The sequence below is a fragment of the Ostrea edulis genome, chromosome 3 (genome assembly GCF_947568905.1).
Source record: "Ostrea edulis chromosome 3, xbOstEdul1.1, whole genome shotgun sequence".
In the NCBI taxonomy this organism is placed as follows: domain Eukaryota; kingdom Metazoa; phylum Mollusca; class Bivalvia; order Ostreida; family Ostreidae; genus Ostrea; species Ostrea edulis.
The window spans coordinates 35,790,788-35,814,538 of NC_079166.1; the positions used below are offsets into that span (position 1 = coordinate 35,790,788).

The 23,751-nt window shown below is 35.4% G+C and overlaps 2 protein-coding genes across 4 annotated transcripts; one reads left to right on the forward strand and one right to left on the reverse strand.

The window, feature by feature from the left end:
• Positions 1–229: 229 nt before the first annotated feature.
• On the forward strand, positions 230–3,082 carry LOC125677352 (toll-like receptor 4). Its single transcript, XM_048915360.2, has one exon. It carries the CDS (start codon positions 346–348, stop codon positions 2,941–2,943), a length of 2,598 nt encoding a protein of 865 aa, XP_048771317.2. The 5' UTR covers positions 230–345; the 3' UTR covers positions 2,944–3,082.
• A 10,675-nt stretch (positions 3,083–13,757) lies between these two features.
• Positions 13,758–23,645, reverse strand: LOC125674152 (mucin-2-like). 3 transcript variants are annotated; one of them, XM_056160552.1, is made up of 2 exons: positions 23,160–23,645; positions 13,758–16,920 (listed from the first exon to the last, which is right to left on the reverse strand). In XM_056160552.1, exon 2 carries the CDS (start codon positions 16,915–16,917, stop codon positions 13,876–13,878), a length of 3,042 nt encoding a protein of 1,013 aa, XP_056016527.1. In that variant the 5' UTR covers positions 16,918–16,920; positions 23,160–23,645; the 3' UTR covers positions 13,758–13,875. The 3 variants fall into 3 exon arrangements, with proteins under 3 accessions (XP_056016527.1, XP_056016525.1, XP_056016524.1); XM_056160550.1 differs by lacking the exon at positions 23,160–23,645 and adding an exon at positions 17,851–17,939; XM_056160549.1 differs by lacking the exon at positions 23,160–23,645 and adding an exon at positions 17,842–17,939.
• Positions 23,646–23,751: the final 106 nt, after the last annotated feature.

The window sequence follows — 23,751 nt, forward strand, 5'->3', positions numbered from 1 at the left end:
ATCCGAAAGATGATATTATGATTAACAATAATGTATAAGATAGCATAAGATATACCCCCAAACGATATATTAACTATAACTTAATGTAACGGGGACTGTTACAAAACAGTATCATTCAGCAGTGAATAATATACAGAGAAATGATATGTTCTAACAATGTAACAGACCCCCCAGCACACAAAATACTACAGCATACATACATTCAGATACTGCTGTAACTACAACACAATATTAATACTACAGCTTAAAGTAGAAACGTTGAGATGAAATTATACACAGAGATCGTGTTACAAGTACTAAACCACTTAAACAAACTCTTACTCAAAACTTCCTTATCGTTTGGCCATGTTTATTAGAATGAAGACAACCACGAAGTACGGAGTTATGTATCGAGCATTGATATTTCTTAGTTTGGGATTAGCTCAGATATATGATGGAATTAGTGATATGGAGCCATGTCATTTCAATAATGCAACATGTGCGTGTAATCGACTGGAAGAAGGTATAGAAGTGAATTGTAGAAAAAGACGTTTAGAAGAAATTCCAAAATTCGAAACAAACGTGATTTGGATAGACCTTAGTCAGAATCAAATTCAAAGTATTCAATCAAATGGATTGCCAAAGCGTCTCACATATCTAGATATATCTTGGAATGACATACAAAATTTATCTGGATATCCATTCAGGAATCTAACCGAACTTCGTTTCTTAAATCTAGAAGGGAACTTTATAAAAATAGATAACTATTATGAAGGAATGTTTGAACATTTAACATCCTTGGAGACATTAAACATGAAATGGAATGATAAAGATATGAAGATAAATGTAATACCTGAGCATGTTTTTGCAGAACTTCGCTCTCTTTCGATTCTCAGAATTGATGGACCCAAAAATGTAACTTTCGGAGAAAGATTTACAGCTCTACAGCATTTGAAAGTATTGGACTTATCAGGAATGTCGGGATTTTGTAACCTTGTATATGTACGATACGACACGTTTGAGAATCTTCCATATCTAAGGGTGTTAGATATTTCCAATTGCAGTATCCGGGATATTGATGAAGGTTCATTTAGTGTATTGCCTAATTTACAGTATTTAAACATATCTTATAATCGTCAACTCGGTTTTGCGTCTTTGCCGAACATCACGATTGATTTAAACAAAACGCAGATAAAAACTTTACAGTTAAATGGAATCAACTGTATGATGGGGGTTGGAACAGAGATCAAATGTCATCATCTTATTCACCTTAAAGATACAAATATTACAGAAATATCTGTGGCTAGTAATCGGTTGGAACTTTTTGAAGAAGGTGTGCTTCGCAATTTTCCTAAGACGCTACAGAAATTATCAGTAGCTGAAAATAAAATGACCATTGGTAATTATCTTTTAGAAATGTCATATCTAAGAAATCTTAAAGTTTATAACATCAGCTATCTGAAACATTCACCATTATTTCCATATTCGGTATTTGACACATGTAAAGAAAAATCTGAATCAAGGGATGACAAGGTATTCACATGTCCCAAATACCAGTCACCTGGGTTTGATGAGAAAAACTTCATAAAATTTGAAACGTTGAATTGGACGATTAACCTACCTGGGCAACTTGAAGAAATCCATGCTCATGACAGTAAGATGTACTTAGACATTCCCGAATTTTCAATTCATGGCCCAAGTTTGAAATATCTTTATTTCCAAAACAATTTTATTTTTTCATGGAAAGGCCCAGTTCATGCACCAAACAATACTCTCATAGAAATGGACATGTCCAACAATTTCTGTGCACATTTTAATCCACCTATACTCAGAGATGGACAGAAAATGAGAAAGTTAAATCTGTCCTTTAACGAAATTGGAAAAGCACTCGAAAAGGATATTGAAGGACAAACATTTCAATCTCTAATTAGTTTGGAAAACTTGGATTTATCCTTCTGCAAGATTTCATCATTACCTTCAAATATTTTTCGAAATGCTCCTAAACTAATGTATTTAAACATAAGCAATAATCAAATATCAAAATGGACGGTCAATATGTATCATTTCAATAAATTGATACTTTTAGACTTAGCTGAAAATAGATTACGAACCATTGAAGAAGGTTCTCGCAACCAAATGAAGACAACATTCCAAACAACTAATCTAAGTGTTGACTTATCTGGAAACCATTTGGAATGCTCTTGTGAAAATAAAGACTTCTTGATGTGGGTGCAAAATAATAAAGATCACTTCATAAATATCAGGAATTACATTTGCTATGAAAACAAATTAAAATTTTCATTTAAAAATTTAGATGTGTCTGTGTCCTCTATGGAGAGGGATTGCAGATCTTTCATGATTTGGTACATAGTGGTCTCTGTCTTTTCGGCAGTTTTTTCAAGTTCGATTATTGGAGTTCTGCTGGTGAAAAACAAATGGAAAATTCGCTACCTTGTTCACAAATCAAAACAGAAACTTCGATTCCGAGACCGTTTGAACAGCCATACCTCCACTAGTATTACATATGATTATGACGCATTTCTTTCGTACGCAAGCACCGAACGGACATTTGTTTTAAAAGACGTGATGCCACGTCTGGAGTCCAACTCAAGTATTCGTCTTTTAGTGAGAGACAGAGATTATCTTCCTGGGACATCAAAATCGGACTGCATTATGAATGGTCTTCATGAAAGTAGAAGAGCAATTTGCATCGTTTCTAAAAGGTATTTAAATTCAAAGTGGCGTGACTATGAATTGAATATGGCCAAAGTGGAGGGGATCAAAGACCGTGGACGTCTGGATTTTGTCATTCTGATTCTCCTACCGGAAGTTTACAACGGTGGGTATCCGAGTAAAATTATGGATCTGGTGAAGAAAAACTGCTATCTTGAATATCCTGAAGAATCTTGTGGATATGATGATTTCTGGGAGAAACTTATACAAATTCTGACAAGAGGAGATTAAGGATTTAAGAACATATATATATCAAATTCAAATTATCATCTTTTTATGAGCTGTTTGTGCATGTATAAAACGTTTGCAAATATCCCGTTTTGTATTTGAAAAATGTAAGAATTTTTTAATTAAACATAACAATAATGCAGATTGGTATTGAAGAAATGAAGATTGTGTTTATTGCAGGATAGCCTCCGAGGTCCAGAAATGTTGTTTTGAAATATAAAAGCTGAGGCTTTTATATTTCAAAAATTATTTCGAGACCAATGGAGTTATCCTGCAACATACACGAAAACATGAACTTTATTTCTATTCTACTACGGCTCAGAAATACACAGCTGATCGTTATTCTATATAGCTACTAATGAGGTCATTGTGACGTCATGGCAGTTTCCGAAACAGCCTACTTTTTTTGCTGATGAAAAGGGTGAAATGGTATGGGTAACCTAAATCTATTTTGAAAAAGTAGTTCAAAGTATTTTGTTTGGTGTTAACGGATCATATCAATTGCTTTGAATACAGTTCCACAAAAACTTGTCTGTGCATCGCCATGTTTACATCTATATCGCACTCGGAATGCAGACGATTGGGTTATACTGAATTTGTTTTACAATTTGAATGGAATTATCAATCATCGACTTTATGGTTGCATTAGCAAAACTCGAAGTGCAAGAGAGATGTGTATAAATTTTCTCATAATAAGTTTATAATATGTATGAAGGTATGTCGTATAATAATGACCGCGGCATTCCTTTGATCTTTGCAAAAATCGTGGTAGAATGTAAAATAAAAATATGACAGAAATGCATTACAAACATGATGAGTGTTACGATTTCTGTTTGATTAGAGTTTCTAAAAATTGTATGCGGTCCATATTCCATTTAGAAACTGATATTCAGCCTTCCAGAAGGGAGGAAAACTCTAATTAATTTGTTTTTTATGTGTTTGTTTTACGTCAGAATAGCATATGTCATTTTCACATCTTATATCCTTTTGCTTGTTTGTTTTACGTTTCTTCGCTTGTTTGTTTTATGTCTCTTCGCTTGTTTGTTTTACGTCTCTTCACTTGTTTGACTTACGTCTCTTCGCTTGTTTGTTTTACGTCTCTTCGCTTGTTTGTTTTACGTCTCTTCGCTTGTTTGTTTTACGTCTCTTCGCTTGTTTGTTTTACGTCTCTTCGCTTGTTTGTTTTACGTCTATTCACTTGTTTAATTTACATCTCTTCGCTTGTTTGTTTTACATCTCTTCGCTTGTTTGTTTTACGTCTCTTCGCTTGTTTGTTTTACATCTCTTCGCTTGTTTGTTATACACTGTACATCTCTTCGCTTGTTTGCTTTACATCTCTTCGCTTGTTTGTTATACGTCTCTTCGCTTGTTTGATTTACGTCTCTTCGCTTGTTTGTTTTACATCTCTTCGCTTGTTTGATTTACATCTCTTCGCTTGTTTAATCTACGTGTCTTCGCTTGTTTAATTTATATCTCTTCGCTTGTTTGATCTACGTCTCTTCGCTTGTTTGTTTTACGTCTCTTTCCTTGTTTGTTTTACGTCTCTTCGCTTGTTTGTTTTACGTCTCTTCGCTTGTTTGTTTTACGTCTCTTCGCTTGTTTGTTTTACGTCTCTTCACTTGTTTAATTTATGTGTCTTCGCTTGTTTAATTTACATCTCTTCGCTTGTTTGTTTTACATCTCTTCGCTTGTTTGTTATACGTCTCTTCGCTTGTTTGTTTTATGTCTCTTCGCTTGTTTGTTATACACTGTACGTCTCTTCGCTTGTTTGCTTTACATCTCTTCGCTTGTTTGTTATACGTCTCTTCGCTTGTTTGATTTACGTCTCTTCGCTTGTTTGTTTTACATCTCTTCGCTTGTTTGATTTACGTCTCTTCGCTTGTTTAATTTACGTGTCTTCGCTTGTTTAATTTACATCTCTTTGCTTGTTTGATTTACGTCTCTTCGCTTGTTTTTTTTACGTCTCTTTGCTTGTTTGTTTTACGTCTCTTCGCTTGTTTGTTTTACGTCTCTTCGCTTGTTTGTTTTACATCTCTTCGCTTGTTTGTTATACGTCTCTTCGCTTGTTTGCTTTACCTCTCTTCGCTTGTTTGTTTTGTGTCTCTTCGCTTGTTTGTTTTACGTTTTTTCGCTTGTTTGTTTTACGTCTCTTCGCTTGTTTGATTTACGTCTCTTCGCTTGTTTGCTTTACATCTCTTCGCTTGTTTGTTTTGTGTCTCTTCGCTTGTTTGATTTACGTCTCTTCGAGAATATATCACTGATGTTGAGACGTAAACGGCTGCCGTCCACTTGCATTGTTGCGTTGATGAACATCTTTCAGACACGATATTTCTCAAAAAGCGGTTTCATTTAAAGACAACCCAATCAAATATCGAAAACCCATGCATTTCCTAAACTACTGTTGTCTGGGTCACGTGCATTAGGAACTTGCAACAATCGAGAGTTGCAATTAATGAGCTTCAAATGTTAAATTAATGACATGATTATTTGCACAATCAGCGATCGAGTTTCGTTGTTTTTCTCTATTCAGATGTCCTACTTTTACACAATCCTGATCACGGTGAATATAAAAATCTAACAATACAAAATATAATCTCACGCCTGTCGATCAAACGTTATGAAATTCAACCTTGATCTGTAGTTTGCCACTCTGACATTACCCTGCAAGTTTCAAATGAAACCTCGCAAGAATAACAGAAAGAAGTCTGGAAATTAACCAATGGAACAGACTGACTGACAGATAGAAAGATAGATGGAGAAGAAACCTATACTTCCCTTCGATTTTTCAAACCGGTAGTGGACTAATGACAGAAGTGTCTGAAGCAGGCAGAGTTTTGAATTGTTTCCTTTTTAATGTTCTAGCACGTTGATATGTAGGGCATTTCATAATATGTCACGTTTTGACAAGAAAATTTTTTTTTTTTTTTGGTTTTTCTTGTCTATCATAATTTTGATACAAACTTTATATCCATTTAACCACCAAATCCTTTTATTTTCCATGTGGAAAGTTTGGGGGAAAGCGATGACACAATTATCAATCATAAAATCGACAAAATTAGTTAAGAGTGTGGTCCTAAGTTACAAGAATACATAGGGAAAAAGCTAACGCTATAAGAATTCATTATAACTACAGGACCCAGTTGCACGAAGGTTTACTAACTTTAACCGACAGTTAACTTGACAGTACATTGAACATTTATATAGCGTTAACTTGGAGTTAACTGTCAGTTAAAGTTAACTAACCTTCATGCAATTTGCCCCTGATATACAGAGATAGTAATTCAATACGCATTGCGTTCACTAATTGTATTTATACTCTAACTGCCCTTTCAAAATTTTAAAATATGACATTCTTCAAAATCATTCTTCAGTTTTAGACACATTCAATATCTGAGTCAATGGAATGGATGAATAGGAATTACTTATACTTCACAAAACCTACAAAGATTCATAGTTGGATCCAGTAAATGTTCTATCAAGTCCCTATCTTTGCTCCTCTCGAAAATAGTAACATATGTAAAGAAGAACTTCAAACGTATTGTATCACAACATATGCCAGAAGTAATGTGGATTCTAAAAAAACTTTTACATGTAAGTACTTTTTAAATCACAAACCTTTTCTCAAACTAACAAGATCAAAACAAGACTTTTGAACACTTTACATGACCATATATCGTCAATAGAAATGGAAAAAGAAATATTCATATGAATTGTGAGGATAACGAACAGTGATCAATTTTCATAACTCCTACAAGCAATACAAAACAAAGAGTTGGGCAAACACGGACCCCTGGATATACCAGAGGTGGAATAATGTGCCTAGGTGGACAGTCTGATTAAAATCAGCTCCTCGATCCGCTCCTTTATTTATTTTGATTTGTCGCTACTCGAGGAGCGACAAATCAAAATAAATAAAGGAGCGGATCGAGGAGCTGATTTTAATCAGATTACCTAGGTGGAGTAAGCATCCCCTGTCGATCGGTCAAATCCGCTGTGAGCCCTATATCATGATCAGGTAAACGGAGTTATCCGTATAATTATCTAGTGATCAGACATCCAAAACATTACTAAAAATTAATACTTGGAAAACGGAAATAAGCATATTTTGTGATCAGTCATCCAAAACATTACTTTGTTAAACACCACTCTCATTCCGCGCACAAGTACTCTGAAATTGAAATTAAGAATATGCTGGAGTTCCTCATTGGCAATATCTTCGTAGTTTTTCGTGATCATGTCTTCGGCCAGTCTGTTGGAATTCTCATGGGTAGGAATTGTGCTCCTTCTTAGCTGACTTGATTTTATATTCACACGAAGCAGTTTATTCAAAAGCTTCTACATGAGAAGAAAAAATCTCTTGCTGTGGTTTTTAAATCGATATTCAAATACATCAACGACTTTTTAAAGACCCTGAAGCGTACTCCTATATTATTTGAACCATTCCGCTCCTGATAAGTGCCGTTCCGTTCCCACATCAAACTGTTCAGCGTTCCGTTCCCAGCCCAAAGAATTTCGTTCCCAACCCAGAGCAATCCTTTCCTACGGAAGCCGATAGGTGCCATGGTATAGGATTAATATTCATTTAACTGGCGGTCGCCACTTAATTTTAGTGGGGGTCGCCACTTAATTTAATCTGGCGGCCGCCATTTATCATCTGGCGGCCGCCATATAAATTAACTGACGGCCACCACTTAATTTATCTGACGGCCGCCACTTCATTTAACTGGCGGTCGCCACTTATTAACTGGCGACTGCCACTAATTATCTAGTGGCCAACAATTGATTGAAGTGGGGGCCGCCAGTTAATCTATCTGGCGACCGCCAGATAAATTAAGTGGCGGCCGCCAGTTAATTATATGGCAGCCGCCAGTTAATTTAACCGGCGATCGCCATATAAATGAACTGGCGGTCGCGAGATAAATCAACTGGCGGCCACCACTTAATTTATATGGCGGCCGCCACTCAATTTAAATGATATAGGCCTATATGGCGGTCGCCAGTTATTCAACTCATCTCTCTTTCTCTATCTCTCTCTCTCTCTCTCTCAAAATGAAAGGGGTGCAATCCCTCCCCATTGCTTAGTAATATGTATGTGATATACAATTAAGAGCATTAAATTATTGTTTTTCGATTGTGCTGTTATATACATGTTTACGATATCAAATGTCGACAGACTCGTGGAAGAGCAAATCGTCATGTGTACTTAATATACCAACGTATTAGGCACGTAGAACCACGGAGCTGACCCTCCATTTTTGACAACGTTCAATTTCTGTTATTTTCACATGCAAACTAAGTTATTCTCAAATGTGAAATAAGATTAATTTGCGGATTGGCCCCCACCCCACTCTTTTGATGGTAGTAATGAATGGTAAAAATGTAATAATGAATGAACTGATAAATTGAAGGATGAACGGAGCCCCCTCTCTCCAATTTAGGTGTACGAAAGTTGGGCAAAAGAGACATTTCTAGGTTCCTTTTCTGCTTGTCAACAATTGTTGAACACAATTTTTCTTCCGACTGTCCCTACACTTTGAAAAACGATGCTGCGTGTTTGCGTACTATTCTAAATCTTTCCAAAATAATCGCTCAGCAAAACGAATTAAATTATTTTAGCAATTGGCAGCCGCCATGTATAAATTAAGTGGTGGCCACCAGTTAATTTATATGGCGGTCGCCAGATAATAAGTGGCGGCCGCCAGTTACTTTATGTGGCGGCCGCCAGATAATAAGTGACGGCCGCCAGTTAAATTAAGTGGCGGCCGCCAGTTGAATAAATATTTAATTCTATACCCTGGCACCTATCGGCTTCCGTAGTTTCCAGACCATTTTTCCAGCGTTCCGTTCTCATTTACATTCTCGCATGGTCATTCGGATCTCGCGTGTCAGTGTGTATGTCAACATTGCCCTTGATCGAGATGAAAGAATACTACCGCTCTTGATTTTACATAATATTTCAAAGCAGCATACAAAGGTGGAGAGATCTGCAGTTCAAATTTGGAAGAGTTTATAGACAAATTACCAGTTTATCACGATACGACAGAGCATATCTTTATTTTGGGGATAAAAGGCAAATCTACTTTCACCACGATTGTGAACAGACATCAACTTACCGAAGAAGAAAATATGTGAAAATGGAATTTTTCTTTCTGTAACCAATAGATACAGTGACGAATAACGATAATGTTACTGTTGACAAAAAGGAAAATGTCCGTGTAGTGCGGATTCTTTTATATTTATTTATGTTTGCTGGTAGGTTATTTTGTAACAAACAAAATGTCAATTAAATTATAAAATCTACTTTAAGTACACATAACTCCTAGACTGATATGAATTTGATATGTTCCAATATGGTGAAATTGTAGGGAAAATTAAATGAATTATTTGTTAAAAGAGGGTGTTGCACCGAAGAGAGAATTTTCCCTAATCGGAGCTCCGTGCCAGCACTTGTGACGTAGAACTGACCTTCATCCATATTTATACTCTTTGCGTATTTGCCATTTAAATACCTGTAGGATTCCCCAGTAATAAGGGCAAGCTTAATACATTTTATGTGTCAATACATTATACATGTAGTCAAAACACAATTTTTGAAATCTTGAAAATTAAAATGGTTTTTCCCATGAGTATCAGATACAATGTATACGGTTACATGTTACGAGTGTATCAATTATTTGATATTCTATACTACTACAGTCTAAAAGCTCTTATACTCGTATGTATCATTTTCTACAACCAGCAGTTGGCAAATGTGCATAACTCTGACCACAAAACAAAATATGAGAAGTTTAATACACATTAATAAAGTTCAACATAATTCAAAGTACATGCATTTGAAAACATTGATTCACCATTACAGCAATTTGCTACTGGAATACACATCATCTTATTTCCCTGTTTGACCTTAAAATTTTTCTTTCAAAGCTTTGCAACGTTTACAACGTTTTTCGTAAAAGGCACCATGCCTTTGTCAATGCTTTCACTCAGAAAAACATACATGTACAACCTTGACTATTTGAACACAGGTATTGCATGCTGTATTCGGCGTGTTTGTTGGGAGTCCTATTCACAAAATAAACAGTGTCCAGGTTGGAAGCTTATTTTAAACTCGGCACATTGTAATAAAGAGAGATTTGACAAGAAACATTTATAACAAGTAGAAGTGTGTTTCAATTAAGAAAAAAAACTCATCTAAATGGAAAACATAATATGAAAAAAAAATGTGTTCGTGGGGGATTCGACCCGGTTCAAAAACGAGGTAATCGTTTTCCTATAAAACTCGAGGAGCTTACCCACTGAACCACGTAGTAGTCCATACATTATAAAGGAAAATAAACGTACAGGTGAAGTTGAAAATAATATCAGTGAAGTCGTTTCGGTTTTTGAAATTTACACACAAAAAATGCCCTTGTGAAACAAAATTTCAAAGCGACAGTTTTTTAGAGAAAAACTTGAAGAACATGTTCATGCTAAATTCATTTTGTTTCACGGAGGCAGTTTTTCTGAAATTGGGTGATACCCCTCCATTGTACAGCTGTTTTAACGCTAAAAATCATACAAGTCGCTTATTGCTTGATTTAAACTCGAATTATTTAGCTAATCTTTGTCAATACACGTCTTTTAAACTTATTTTCACAAATATTTGAATCAAGGCATAATTTCCAATTGGTTTTATCATAAATTTGAATAACTTCATTCTATCGATTTTTCATGCAACACCTTTAGGGAAATTAACATGAGACGTGCAACACCTTCTTTCAACTGGTGTGGTGTCATCTTCAAAAAGAAGGTATAGATTCGAAGTAATCGAGATAACAAGAGTTACTATAGTTACGGTCCATATGTACTAGTCTACAGGAGTACTGAACATGGGTACGAACAGAGTGGAATTTGTCTGAAAGCTGCTCATGCCAAGTCTTTCCGTGATGTTTCAGCTCACCCTTAATCACTTTACACATTTCCTTCTCTGTCGACTTGGTAGCATGCCTGGTATCATTCAGATCGATAGTGTCTGGTCTTGTTTATGCTAGTGTTTCTGGCATGGGCATGGGCACGAATGGTACTGGTAACTGCAACACCAAAAAAATGATATATCATTGTCGAAGTAGTCATATAACTTCATTATATTTAAATGTTCGTGTCTTTGAGTGTACTGGTCATCCTCTTTCGTGACGTGCTGCTCTTTCAAAACCCTGTGAGTCTGCTGACCAATGCACACGACGTTTGTATCTTTGGCATTTCTCCTACCTCCATGACAGACATCGGTCAGAGTTCCCATCGCACCACCATTATCAGAGGATACCGCAGAGGCACAGAGTCTTATAGTGAACTGGACTGCCTCGGTATATTTTGCTGTTAGATCATGTGTACGACTTTCTGTAAGTGTAACAAATCCCAGTCCATCTTGAAGTCTGTTTGTCTGCCCTATGAACAAACCCGTACTATAACATGAGTACGAGAGTCCATCTGGCATTTGTCAGAAAAGTTCCATACGGCAGGTAAACAGAGCTACTCCACGAACGCGAATGTCCAGAAGTGCAGGAAATTGAATTTTTAAATTTTGGCAGGTCTCTTCAAAGCCTGCTTAATGCACATGTAGTAAATGTGTGCCTGTACGTGTACCATCAATCACCATGATACTGTAAATGTATTGCATTTGGCTGTGTATTCTATTTAGCGCCTTTGGAGGAACGCAGCTTCCGCTAAATCAAGTACATCGCTAAATGCCATCCGTAAGTCTAGATGTTTAAAGTAATTCAGGAATGCGCTAAACCAAATCTACGCTAACTTGTTAATAAAACGATTTCCGCCCAATATCGTACACGCCAAATATAATACGTTTACAGTAATTCACTATGGTATTGATACACTGCAGATAAACCCCTATCAGCTTTAAACGCAAAATTAATCATTTTTCCTTAAAAATAATTATTAGTAACGGTTTTCAAATTAGAATCCATAATAATTATCTATCATTATATTACATGTACCTGTATTGGTTTATTCATTTCGGATACATTTATTCTGAATATGCATATGATAAAAAGTACAAACGGCTTGACGCCCTATAGACATTGTAATGCACATTTGTATTACGAGTCCTGGATTAAAGGTTACAAAACATATATGCAATGCATGTACTAACTGAATTCCTATTTGAAATTACCTGTTCATTAAGTAATCGAAAAGAAAATTATAACATTCTTTTATTAAAGGGTGACAATTTTGCATTGTATAATGCTAAAATCGGACCTAACCCGAAATGACACAATTCGATTATTTTTAAAAGGTTGTTTTCTATTGATTACATTACATAAATGTAAATATCCTCATGTGGAATTTAAGACACGTATAATTCTGTCTATTAATTTACTTCCATCTCCCTTCCTTCCATTTTGAAATATTCATAATATAAACCAAATTAAACTTTTATTTTGGAAAGTAATATCCCTCTTTCCCGCAATGTTTATGCATGAATAAAAAGTACCGAAAGTATCCGAAATGCAGAATTTGAAATCAAGGCCAATTCCTTCGTTCCCATCTTGGACCAAAGCGTTCCATTCTCGATGAAAACCGTTCGTTCCCAATCTCAAAGCGTTCCTGATCAGAAGCATTCCGTTCTCGCTGAGAACCGATCAGTTCTAACAATTCAACTTTCGTTCCCCCAAACAAAACCGTTCCTTCCCAAACCAATCAACGTTCGTTCACCGATCCACTGGTGTAGTAGTACGCTCCGGAGTATGTATCTTTTAACAATAATCATTTTCATTCATATGTCGATTCGATAAATCTCTGTGAATTCAAAATTAACAACACAAGAGTCCTTCATATCGGCTTCGTACTTAGATATGTTATTGAAAATGAATATTAACGGCAAACTAACAACTCAACGTTTTGACAAACGGGATGATTTCAGATTCTACACCGTCAACTTCCCATATCTAGATAGCAATATTCCATTGTCACCTGCATAAGGTATTTATATCTCTCCACCGATTCGATACGCAAGAGCTTGTTCTGCGTATGATCAGTTTTTAAATCGAGGCGGGCTACTGACGAACAAGTTGATGTTACCGTGGTTTCAACAGTCTAGTTTAAAGTAAGTATTTCGCAAATTATTTGGTCGTTATAATGATCTAGTTTGCCAATGCAACTTATCATTGAGTCAAATGCTGTCAGATGTGTTTCATGCCGATGTTAGGCCGTTCTTGGCACATTGATTTTTACTATGGATTATTCCGTTTATATGATCAAGGTATAGGACTCACGATGGGTGTGATCGGTTGACAGGGGATGTTTGCTCCCCCTAGGCACCTGCTCCCACCACTAGTATATCCAGGAATCCGTGTTTGCCCAACTCTCTATTTTGTATTCCTTCTGTTGGACGGTTAGTCCCCGAGGGTCTCTACAGCCCAGTAGCTAAGTACTTCGTTACTAGCTTGAAAATACGAATGTATATTTAATTACTGTTATAAAATTTAGAAATTCATTTCAAAATTAAGGATTATCTCCCCCATGTATAGCTCTTATCCTTGGACGAATTTGGCTCCACTTTTTTTTTTTTTTTTTTTGGCACGCTGTTTTTGGCTATATTTAGCTCTAAAACTTCATAGTTATTTCGGATTTCAAACATCTCGGTTGAGCATCACTGAAGAGACATTATTTGTCGAAATGCGCATCTGGTGCATCAAAAGTGGTACCGTATAAGTTTTACATTATAGAAAAAATAAGATTGATCACGTATCTTCAACTTTCACTCACAGCTTCTGAAAGTATAATATCTGTAGATTTATCTAAAAATAATCAAGAACTGATTCACCAATGCCATTAATCACTTTATTGATCAACTATAGACAACTACTAGTATGCAGTTTATAAACATGACTAGTACATATATCGTCTCTTATATTACTCTTTTGGTGATAATATCGACAGTTATTTGAAAATGCTAAAAACTCCTTCCCCAATCGCACCTCCAACAGCATTACCAATCATACCTCCGATAATACCCCCAACTGCAGCCCCCAGGAAAGGAACCGGAATTAGAGCTTGTCCAACGACACTTCCACATAATCCAGCGGGAACGCCCACTACAGAGGAAGATATTTCCTTTGTAGCACTTCTCTGTTTCTCCTCGTCATCCATATCCTCATCAGTCACGATATCGTAAAGTTTCTTCGTGAGAAAGACACCTTCGAATACAACTGCAGTGGCAACAGCACCCTTTGTTATACCAGATGAAAGTTTTCCAGCGTTTTCAGTCGCATTTTCAGCTGCTTTGCCTGTAGATTTACCTAGACTAGGTCGTTTACACGATCTAATAGACCTATGCATTCTTTTGACTATTTCCTTTTGGGCTGGTTTAGCAACAGCTGAATTGGCTGCTTCGTTTGAAATTGATTTTGAAACTGATTTAGCAACAGACGGAGCAGCGGATTTGGCTACTCCATCTGAAAGTGATTTTGATGCTGACTTAACAACGGACGGAGCAGAGGATTTGGCTACTCCACCTGAAAGTGATTTTGATGCTGACTTAACAACGGACGGAGCAGTGGATTTGGTTACCTCATTTGAGATTGATTTTGATGCTGCCTTCGCAATGGACGGAGCAGCGGATTTGCTTAATTCATTTGAGATTGATTTTGATGCTGCCTTCGCAATAGATGGAGCAGCGGATTTGGTTACTTCATTTGAGATTGATTTTGATGCTGCCTTCGCAACAGATGGAACAGCGGATTTGGTAACTTCACCTGAAATTGATTTTGATGCTGCCTTCACAACAGATGGAGCAGCGGATTTGGTGACTTCATTTGAAATTGATTTTGATGCTGCCTTCGCAACGGAAGGAGCAGTGGATTTGGTAACTTCATTTGAAATTGATTTTGATGCTGTCTTCGCAATAGATGGAGCAGCGGATTTGGTGACTTCACCTGAAATTGATTTTGATGCTGCCTTCGCAACAGATGGAGCGGCGGATTTGGTTACTTCACCTGAAATTGATTTAGATGCTGCCTTTGCAACAGATGGAGCAGCTGATTTGGTAACTTCTTTTGAAATTGATTTTGATGCTGCCTTCGCAACAGATGGAACAGCTGATTTGGTAACTTCACCTGAAATTGATTTTGATGCTGCCTTCCCAACAGATGGAGCGGCGAATTTGGTTACTTCTTTTGAAATTGATTTTGATGCTGCCTTCGCAACAGATGGAACAGCGGATTTGGTTACTTCATTTGAAATTGATTTTGATGCTGCCTTCGCAACAGATGGAACAGCGGATTTGGTAACTTCACCTGAAATTGATTTTGATGCTGCCTTCACAACAGATGGAGCAGCGGATTTGGTGACTTCATTTGAAATTGATTTTGATGCTGCCTTCGCAATGGATGGAGCAGCGGATTTGGTAACTTCTTTTGAAATTGATTTTGATGCTGCCTTCGCAATAGATGGAGCAGCGGATTTGGTGACTTCACCTGAAATTGATTTTGATGCTGCCTTCGCAACAGATGGAGCGGCGGATTTGGTGACTTCACCTGAAATTGATTTAGATGCTGCCTTTGCAACAGATGGAGCAGCTGATTTGGTAACTTCTTTTGAAATTGATTTTGATGCTATCTTCGCAATAGATGGAGCAGCGGATTTGGTTACCTCATTTGAGATTGATTTTGATGCTGCCTTCGCAACAGATGGAGCAGCGGATTTGGTTACCTCATTTGAAATTGATTTTGATGCTGCCTTCGCAACAGATGGAGCAGCGGATTTGGTTACCTCATTTGAAATTGATTTTGATGCTGCCTTCGCAATAGATGGAGCAGCAGATTTAGTTACCTCATTTGAGATTGATTTTGATGCAGCCTTCGCAACAGATGGAGCAGCGGATTTAGTTACCTCATTTGAGATTGATTTTGATGCTATCTTCGCAACAGACGGAGCAGCGGATTTGGTTACCTCATTTGAGATTGAATTTGATGCTGCCTTTGCAACAGACGGAGCAGCGGATTTGGTTACCTCATTTGAGATTGATTTTGATGCTGCTTTCGCAACAGATGGAGCAGATGACTTGGCTAATTCGTCTGAAATAGATTTAGATGCTGATTTAGGAAGGAACGGAGCAGCAAGGGACTTTTTGGTACATTTCAATGCTGGTTTGATTCCTGATTTCCCTAATTTGCTCACTGCTTGTTTTGAAACAGAGTTTGTCGTTGACGACTTCGCCGATCTGAAGATCTCATGTTTTGCACCAGAATCTGTAAAATCTGCATTTCGAAGCATTAGAAGCATAGTTTCTAATTTGTTTCCTTGCTCTTTTAATACATGTACTTGTTTGTATTGCAAATATTGTTCTGAACGTATATTTGACGATGAATACAGCCTGCGATTTGTAAAATTGATTGCCTTTGGTCGACTTTTTGGTGGAAAAGAAAAGGGACCTGTCTTGATACCCTCTGATACTACAGAGGACGTTCCGTGTTTCATCGGCCTTACAATTCCATCACTCAATGACGTATCGACAGCTCCTGCAAACATGCGTTTACCAAGACCACAATCCTGAAATTCTAGAGAAGTATTGTCTCCTGAGAAAATCCAGTTAACATAGCACTCACAATTGTTAGAACTTATCGAATATTTCGTTTCACCCAACCTTGATTCTGCTCTTTCGAGTGTACGTTGTATTCCATCTGGTGTCTTTGGATAGTCACTGCGTGCAACAATAATTACAACACCATTTTCGAAATCCAAAATATTTGCAACCTCCTGGTTTGTGTCACCGAAATTGAACCTGTCACGTGTAATTTGTCCTGGAGAGTTTCCGTAGAAATATTCTTCCCACTGAGGTTTGTAGTGAAAGATGTCACATCCAAAGTCATCTACACGACCAATAAACACGTGATGATAATAGTCCAATGTACTTCTGTAGATTTTGATATGTCTACAAGGTTTGATGTTGTGCTTAAATTCCGAAATTGAACTCACTTCCATTGTCTGAAATAATATTATATACATGTATCATTTAAAAAACCATACAATGTAATACTAAGATGACAATATTTGACATTAGTCATTTAGTCTGTATATACAAATACAAATATTTATTGGCACATGACAAACACAATTACAATAATTGGCAAAGGCCTATTGAATATCATTAGATAATGTTTACATAATTTTTACGCAGTCTTAAGTAATTGACTTTTGTATTCAAAACAGTCTCTAATAAATTTCACAGTAATTCTTAAGACTTTATGTATATCACTGTTAAAATATACTTGTAGCAAGTTCCTTTCATTGTCCACAGTAATATTTTTCTTTGTTGTATTCTAATGGTTTCTAAGGTAAGTATTTCTTACATATGTGTAGCTTAGAAAAAGATTTACATTGAAAAACAAAATGAATTCCATCCTCAATCACACCAGTATTCCAAGCATTACAACATCTTTCATTCATTGATGTGGAATTATATCTACCACTTTCTATTGCAAGTTTTTGTGCACTCAATCTAATTCTACTAAGAGAGGATCTCTCTGATCTTTTTCTGAGTAAATCAACATACACTGTATGGACTTCTTCTTCTTGTAACTGTTAAATTTTATCTAGAATAGGCTGGTAGACAAAGAAACAAATAAACAGGAAATTTTAAATGGAAATAACCAGTGGACTTAATTACTAAATATTTAGTTTTTGAAATGTGAAAATATTTTTATACCCTACGTTCCCTTTAAGCTTTACACATAGATCTAGTAGGTTCAATTTATGATACATGTACATATGAGCCGCGCAGAGAGTAATACCATGCATGATTCAATCGTCACTATGGTCACAGGCTGAATCCATTATCAGGATTATCCATATGAAAATGAAAGAAAGAAAAAATAGGACCTGAATGTTTATAAAATGACAACCCACCCTACTTACCGCCACCTTGTACATAAATTCTTTGTGAAATGAATTACAAATGACATGGACTTTCAGAACTATATAGCTTGAAATCCTGGGAATTCCCGATGTGTATTTTTAAAACCAAAATCCCGTATCTATAAATACACTCTGCATGTACATGTACACCATACAGAAAAGTTTTCAAAATTACCATTTTCTACGGAAAATATAAAGATTAGTACGTTTCAATGAAATATTTATCACTTTAAAAAATCTGAATGTCCAGAAAAATTATTTTACTATATAAATCGATGAAACGTTCAGTACAATGTCACATTGAATGTGGTAGAAATATCGATCCCGTAGCTATAAATAGGTGCATTGGCCTACTATTTTCTAGATAAGGAAAGTTTGAAGATTTGCACGTGGCAATGCAATTTTTATCAATTGAAAAAAATCTGAATGTCCATAATGATTTTTTATTAATTTTTAGAAAAATAGTTTATTCATATTTCAATTTGCCCTTACAATGTTCAAGACCTTGATAAAAAGAAAATATACATGTAATTGCATCACAATGTATATCGTCGACTGACCAGTTTCGGTGACCTTTGTGATCAACCGCGATTTTCTCATAAATCACTTGGATTAAATTTTAAAAAAACAATACACCTACCTTTAAAGTAATTAAATTCCTTTACTTTCACCCAAAAATTCCAATTTTCATGATATTTTCGTAACAAAAAACATGTCACTTTGTGGTCCTCAAACGGTGACGTCACATATTTCGGTGACCATTGTTAATATAGGCTTGCCAAAAGTTTGTAACTGTTAAAACGTATAATACAGGAGGAATGTGCAACTAAACTTCAATGAATAAAATAACATAGTGTAGAATATGTAGACTTTTGGTATACTTTATATATTAATTTGAAGGTTTGCTTGAAAAGTAATAAGTAAATGGGCTTATTTTGGGGGTGCTCGTGTTGATTTTTTGCATGTTCTCCTTCTAGTAGTTCATTTTCGGGGGGGGGGGATTAAAGACGTACTTTTTATATATATATATGTTTGCAAACACTACGGCGAAATTGATGACGCAATCTACACCCGGAAACGACAACGTGCACACGTAAATAAAAGGCCACAGGTCACCGACTCTGGTCAGTCACCGAAATAAGGCAGTCGACGATACTAATTTCTTCAAACATATTATTGAAATCTATATGTAGCCTTTTGTATACATGAGAGTACATCTTTTAAAAACTTTAACATGAATATATGTACAATTTCGGTACTTTCTTCAATTTCTTTGTATTTGTAAATAACAGTTGCTATAGTACTTAGAAATTACGTTATTCAAAATGACAATTCTGTCAGGCGCGTAGCCAGGAATACATTTGTACGCACAAACGTCCACATCATTTTTGCAACAACAACAAAACAACAACAAAAAACAAAAACAAAGGAGTGGGTGATTAGAAATATCAAAAGGTAGTGAAGGGCAATATTTATGACAATTATATTTGTCCTCTCCGGAATTGTTATTAAAGGATTCAGTTTATATCCACTTTAAATGTCGATCTCTATCTTGACATGTTTCAATTTTGAAAGAATATACAATGAACATTCATTTTAAAATGTATACATACGTAATGTACAAGAAAATGAATTTAAAAGAATTTTCTAGTCTTTGTTATTTTTAATCTTTACAGGTGTATTTTGAACATCAATGTAATATTGACTATCTGTGAAGTACTTGGTCTCTCTAAACCAGTTAACCACTCTATCTGACTGTTTTAAACCGTATATTCTAGGTCAATACCATACGTGTTTGTTTTGTCTAGTCTAAAATTGTTTGTAGTGGGTTCGTCATACAACGATATTGGACAGATCCTTTCTCATTTTTGAAATTTTACAAGTGTTTGTCCGCATTTCGTACAAAAACAGAACAGGCCTCGAATATGGCTGCGTAACAAATTTTATGAAGTATACGAAAAATGCGTTCAGGAGGGTCGAATATACACATCGAAATCGTCTAAAATTTATTAGCTTACGGGGGTTTTACCCCCTGGGCCCCAACCAGGGCTTGGCCCTGGACCCATTGGGGCCTTAAGGCGGCCCCCAAACCCCCTGCCTACTCATGCGTCCACGTCAAAAGTACCCTGGCTACGCCCCTGTCTGGTTGTTTTCAACATAAAATCCAACAAGAATGTGTTTCCATTTTATGTCAAATTTCACAACCTTTGACGTTATTTCCCATTAATCTTTACATTTTCGCAAAAATAAAGCAAGTGTTCATTGTCTTCAACGTTTTCTTTACATAATTCACACATGTTTGATTCGGTAATTTTCTTTATTTTCTTGAGAAAAGATTGTTTACATAGAAGATTATTGAGAAGTTTCAAATCAAATTCTGCTACCTTTTTTTTTTTTTCATACATATCTGCGATTTTGTTTTTGTAAATGAGACCCCAGGGGAGTTTATCAATATTTTAAAGTTCTACTGAGTAGTGGTCGCACGGGAGAGCGGACGTGTTTTGTGTCGCTCCACCAGAATGGAAATCTCTTACACTTATAGACTCTGCTATACTGCATTATATTCATACCTGGGATAATTTATTCAGTGAATTTCAGTGATAATGATTTAGTATATTATTTTGGACATGCAAAGTACCGATTCCGTCGAGCAGCCTCCAAAGAAAAAAACAACGCAACAAAAGCAAGCAGAACTAAGGAACTGTTAGTGATAACATGGGATGCTTAATTTAGCTTTTGTTCTATTTATGTATACTCTCCTGTGTGACGTCTGTATATATCATATTTATGTTATTCTGTTTCTGATGAGTCGTTTGGCTCAAGGATAATAAAAATAGTAGGGTTGATACAAGGGGGTATGCAATTTCTTTTGAGCAAAATTGGTATACATCTTTTTCGATGAAATATCAGTTATTTCAAGAGGTTTTTTCATTGATATAATTTCAAAAATGAGTTTCATGCGCATGTTTTGATAGGGGAAATCTTGAAAATCCTGAATGATTATTTTACTATACACATAAATCGATGAAATTAACCTTCATAACAATGTAGTACAAATACTTATAAATATTTCTGCATGTTTCTTGAGGATAAGATTAATTCAGTTTTGAAATAATATGCATAATAGATTTTATGAATCAGTTCTAGGACCGAAAAAATCTGTATGTAATATTTCATTTAAGACTCAAATGTTGCTGTATTTTATAGAATAAATTGATACACAAGACAAACTCCTCCCCTGCAAAAATTTCTTGGAATTTAATAAGTCTTTGCATAATGTTGGGCTGTATATATGGTATACCTTTTGCTTCTTGTATATTTTGAAAGAGATAAAGATGAAGAAACCTCTAATGAACCATACAATAAAATACAATTTTCTCAAACAAAAATTGGAAAATAAGAAATTATTCTCAATTACAGATGATTCCAAACTGCATCTCTATAGCAAAATAAAAACTGAAATTAGATGGAAGTATGCTTACTTTTAAGGGGGGGTGGGGTAAAATTAGGCAATTAATTTCTTAGAGGAAGTGATAATTCTTTTGAAATAGAAAGTGATAGATACAAAAATTTACTCAGGAATTAAAGACAGTGTATAGAGTGTAATAAACTAGATGATGATTTTCATTTCTTTCTTGATTGTTAACAAAATCAATAACTAGTACTGATAAATCGTTTATTTTCTAAAATTCAAGATTTCTTGAAAATCATGTACCTAAAAATAAACCACTCTGTACAATACAAATTAAATTAGATTCTCAACCTCAACTAAGACCTGCGGAAATGAAGTCCACATCGGTCAAATATAGCAATATTTTACTGCCATTTTTCTTTTGTTTTGTAGTTGGGTGTTTTTTTTTCAGTATTGTATTGCTTGATCCATACGGGTGTAATATGCAATAAATACATAGGTTAATGACAACGAAAGAGGTTATTTGTTGAAGATATTGACAAAACATAGACAAATCACAGGAATTATACAAAAGGATATATCAGAGTTACATATTTCTGTAAATGTCTTCAGTTAAGAATTTATATTAAATGACCACCGGTGTTTGGGTTCAGGACACCTCCACCCCCCTCTCCGAATATCCTACATGAGTTGATTTAATTATTTATTTGCTAAAAATCTCTCTAGTCTCGAGTCAACAAGGTCTTGCATACCTCTAAATTCCAAAATAACTCCAAATAAGCTTCTTCTTTTCTTTTATCATTTCATATAAATTCTTAACTAGAGAAAAATGTACGTGCGATACATGCAGATTATTTATCAAACATGAAATACATTTTGTACTTTATTGTCCAAACCATGACCAATGAGATACTAGCAGGCCTATTCTATTGTCAGTTTAAAAAAAAAAACATAACTTAAATTGTTAACTCTCAGAATATCAAAATTACGACGGGAGAAGAATATGTAACTTTATGAATTAGAGTTCAACATTAGAAAAGAATTAAAGGCTTTAAAATATTAGTATATATAATGAAAACTTACTATATGTCCCCCAACGTCGGATCAGAGTCCCTAGATCTCCTTTTTATGTAGAGTTTATTTACTAAGCCTACTTGTTTCCAAAGTATAAGTCGATCTAATCACCATACTCACACCTGCATGATTTCGCAATGAAAAAAAAAATGATTAAAAGGTTACCACCGGGGGTAAATGGTGCACAATCCTGTATTCTGAGCATTTCCTGGCACTTCCATTTCACTTTTAAATTGTCTATACTTCTTAAACAAAACTTTTATGAACAAGTAATTATTATAATATTTTTCAAGAATTCTCAAGTGATCTGACGAAAATATCGTAAATACAAAAAAATGTATGTAGGCCTACATATCAGTGTGCCGTCTTATATCCGATGAATTAAATGATATACATGTACTGGTGTTGATAAATTTGAATGATGCAATTACATGTTTACAAGTATCCACCTTTCATACCATTTTGGCTCAAAGTCTCGTTAAAATTAGGCCTAGATAATTCTTAAACTTTTTGGTCCGCAAAAAATGGGGGTCCGAACTCTCCCCCCTCTGGATCCGCCCTTGTTACATGTACTTTAATATAACACAACTACATGTATACACTATTTCATTTTCGTTGTTATATTTTTGTTAATGTTGTATAGATTTATGACGATGTGCCAATGTATGAATGGAGCTGTCATGGACTAGCGACTTAAACTGAGTGAAGGTGATCGGCGGGGAAATTACATATAGCCTATTCGAGGAAAATATTGGTTCTATATCTATTTTTTCATTGGATAAAGGGAGGGGGGGTCTATACACGCTATCCATAAATGCCATACCTTAGAGTCAGTAGGTCTAGTGATGTTGTCGTTTGTAGAGCTATTCCACCTCTGGGTACGTAGGTGCACCTCTACTCTAGAATATAAACCAATAGTATAAGATCCTGTTCTTGTGGTTCGTATCCCATAGGTACTATAACATTTATAAAAGCTATGAAATATGTAGGTAGAAATATGGGTAGACAACTATACATAGAACATATTCTATTTTCCAATTTATCAAGGGCCCTCAAGGGGCAGCATGAAAATACATACAAATAATGTACATATACATATACAAGTAAAGAAAGAAGTGATTACATAACACATAGTTATATACAAATAGTGTCATATATATATATTGTTCAAAATAAATTTTCCAGTTATATATTTAGAATAGATGGCCCTTCAGAACATAGTATGTAAATGAATTTTTGTTCATCATTGAGTTTGGTAAAAAAAAAAAAAAAAAAAAACAACAACAACAACTGTTTTTTCTATAGCACCACAAAAAGATTTTCATCAACAAACTTTTCACATTTAATCAAAAAATGAATCTCATCACCTAATGAACCGAAGTTGCATTTGTTACATATTAATTAAGTCAGGATTT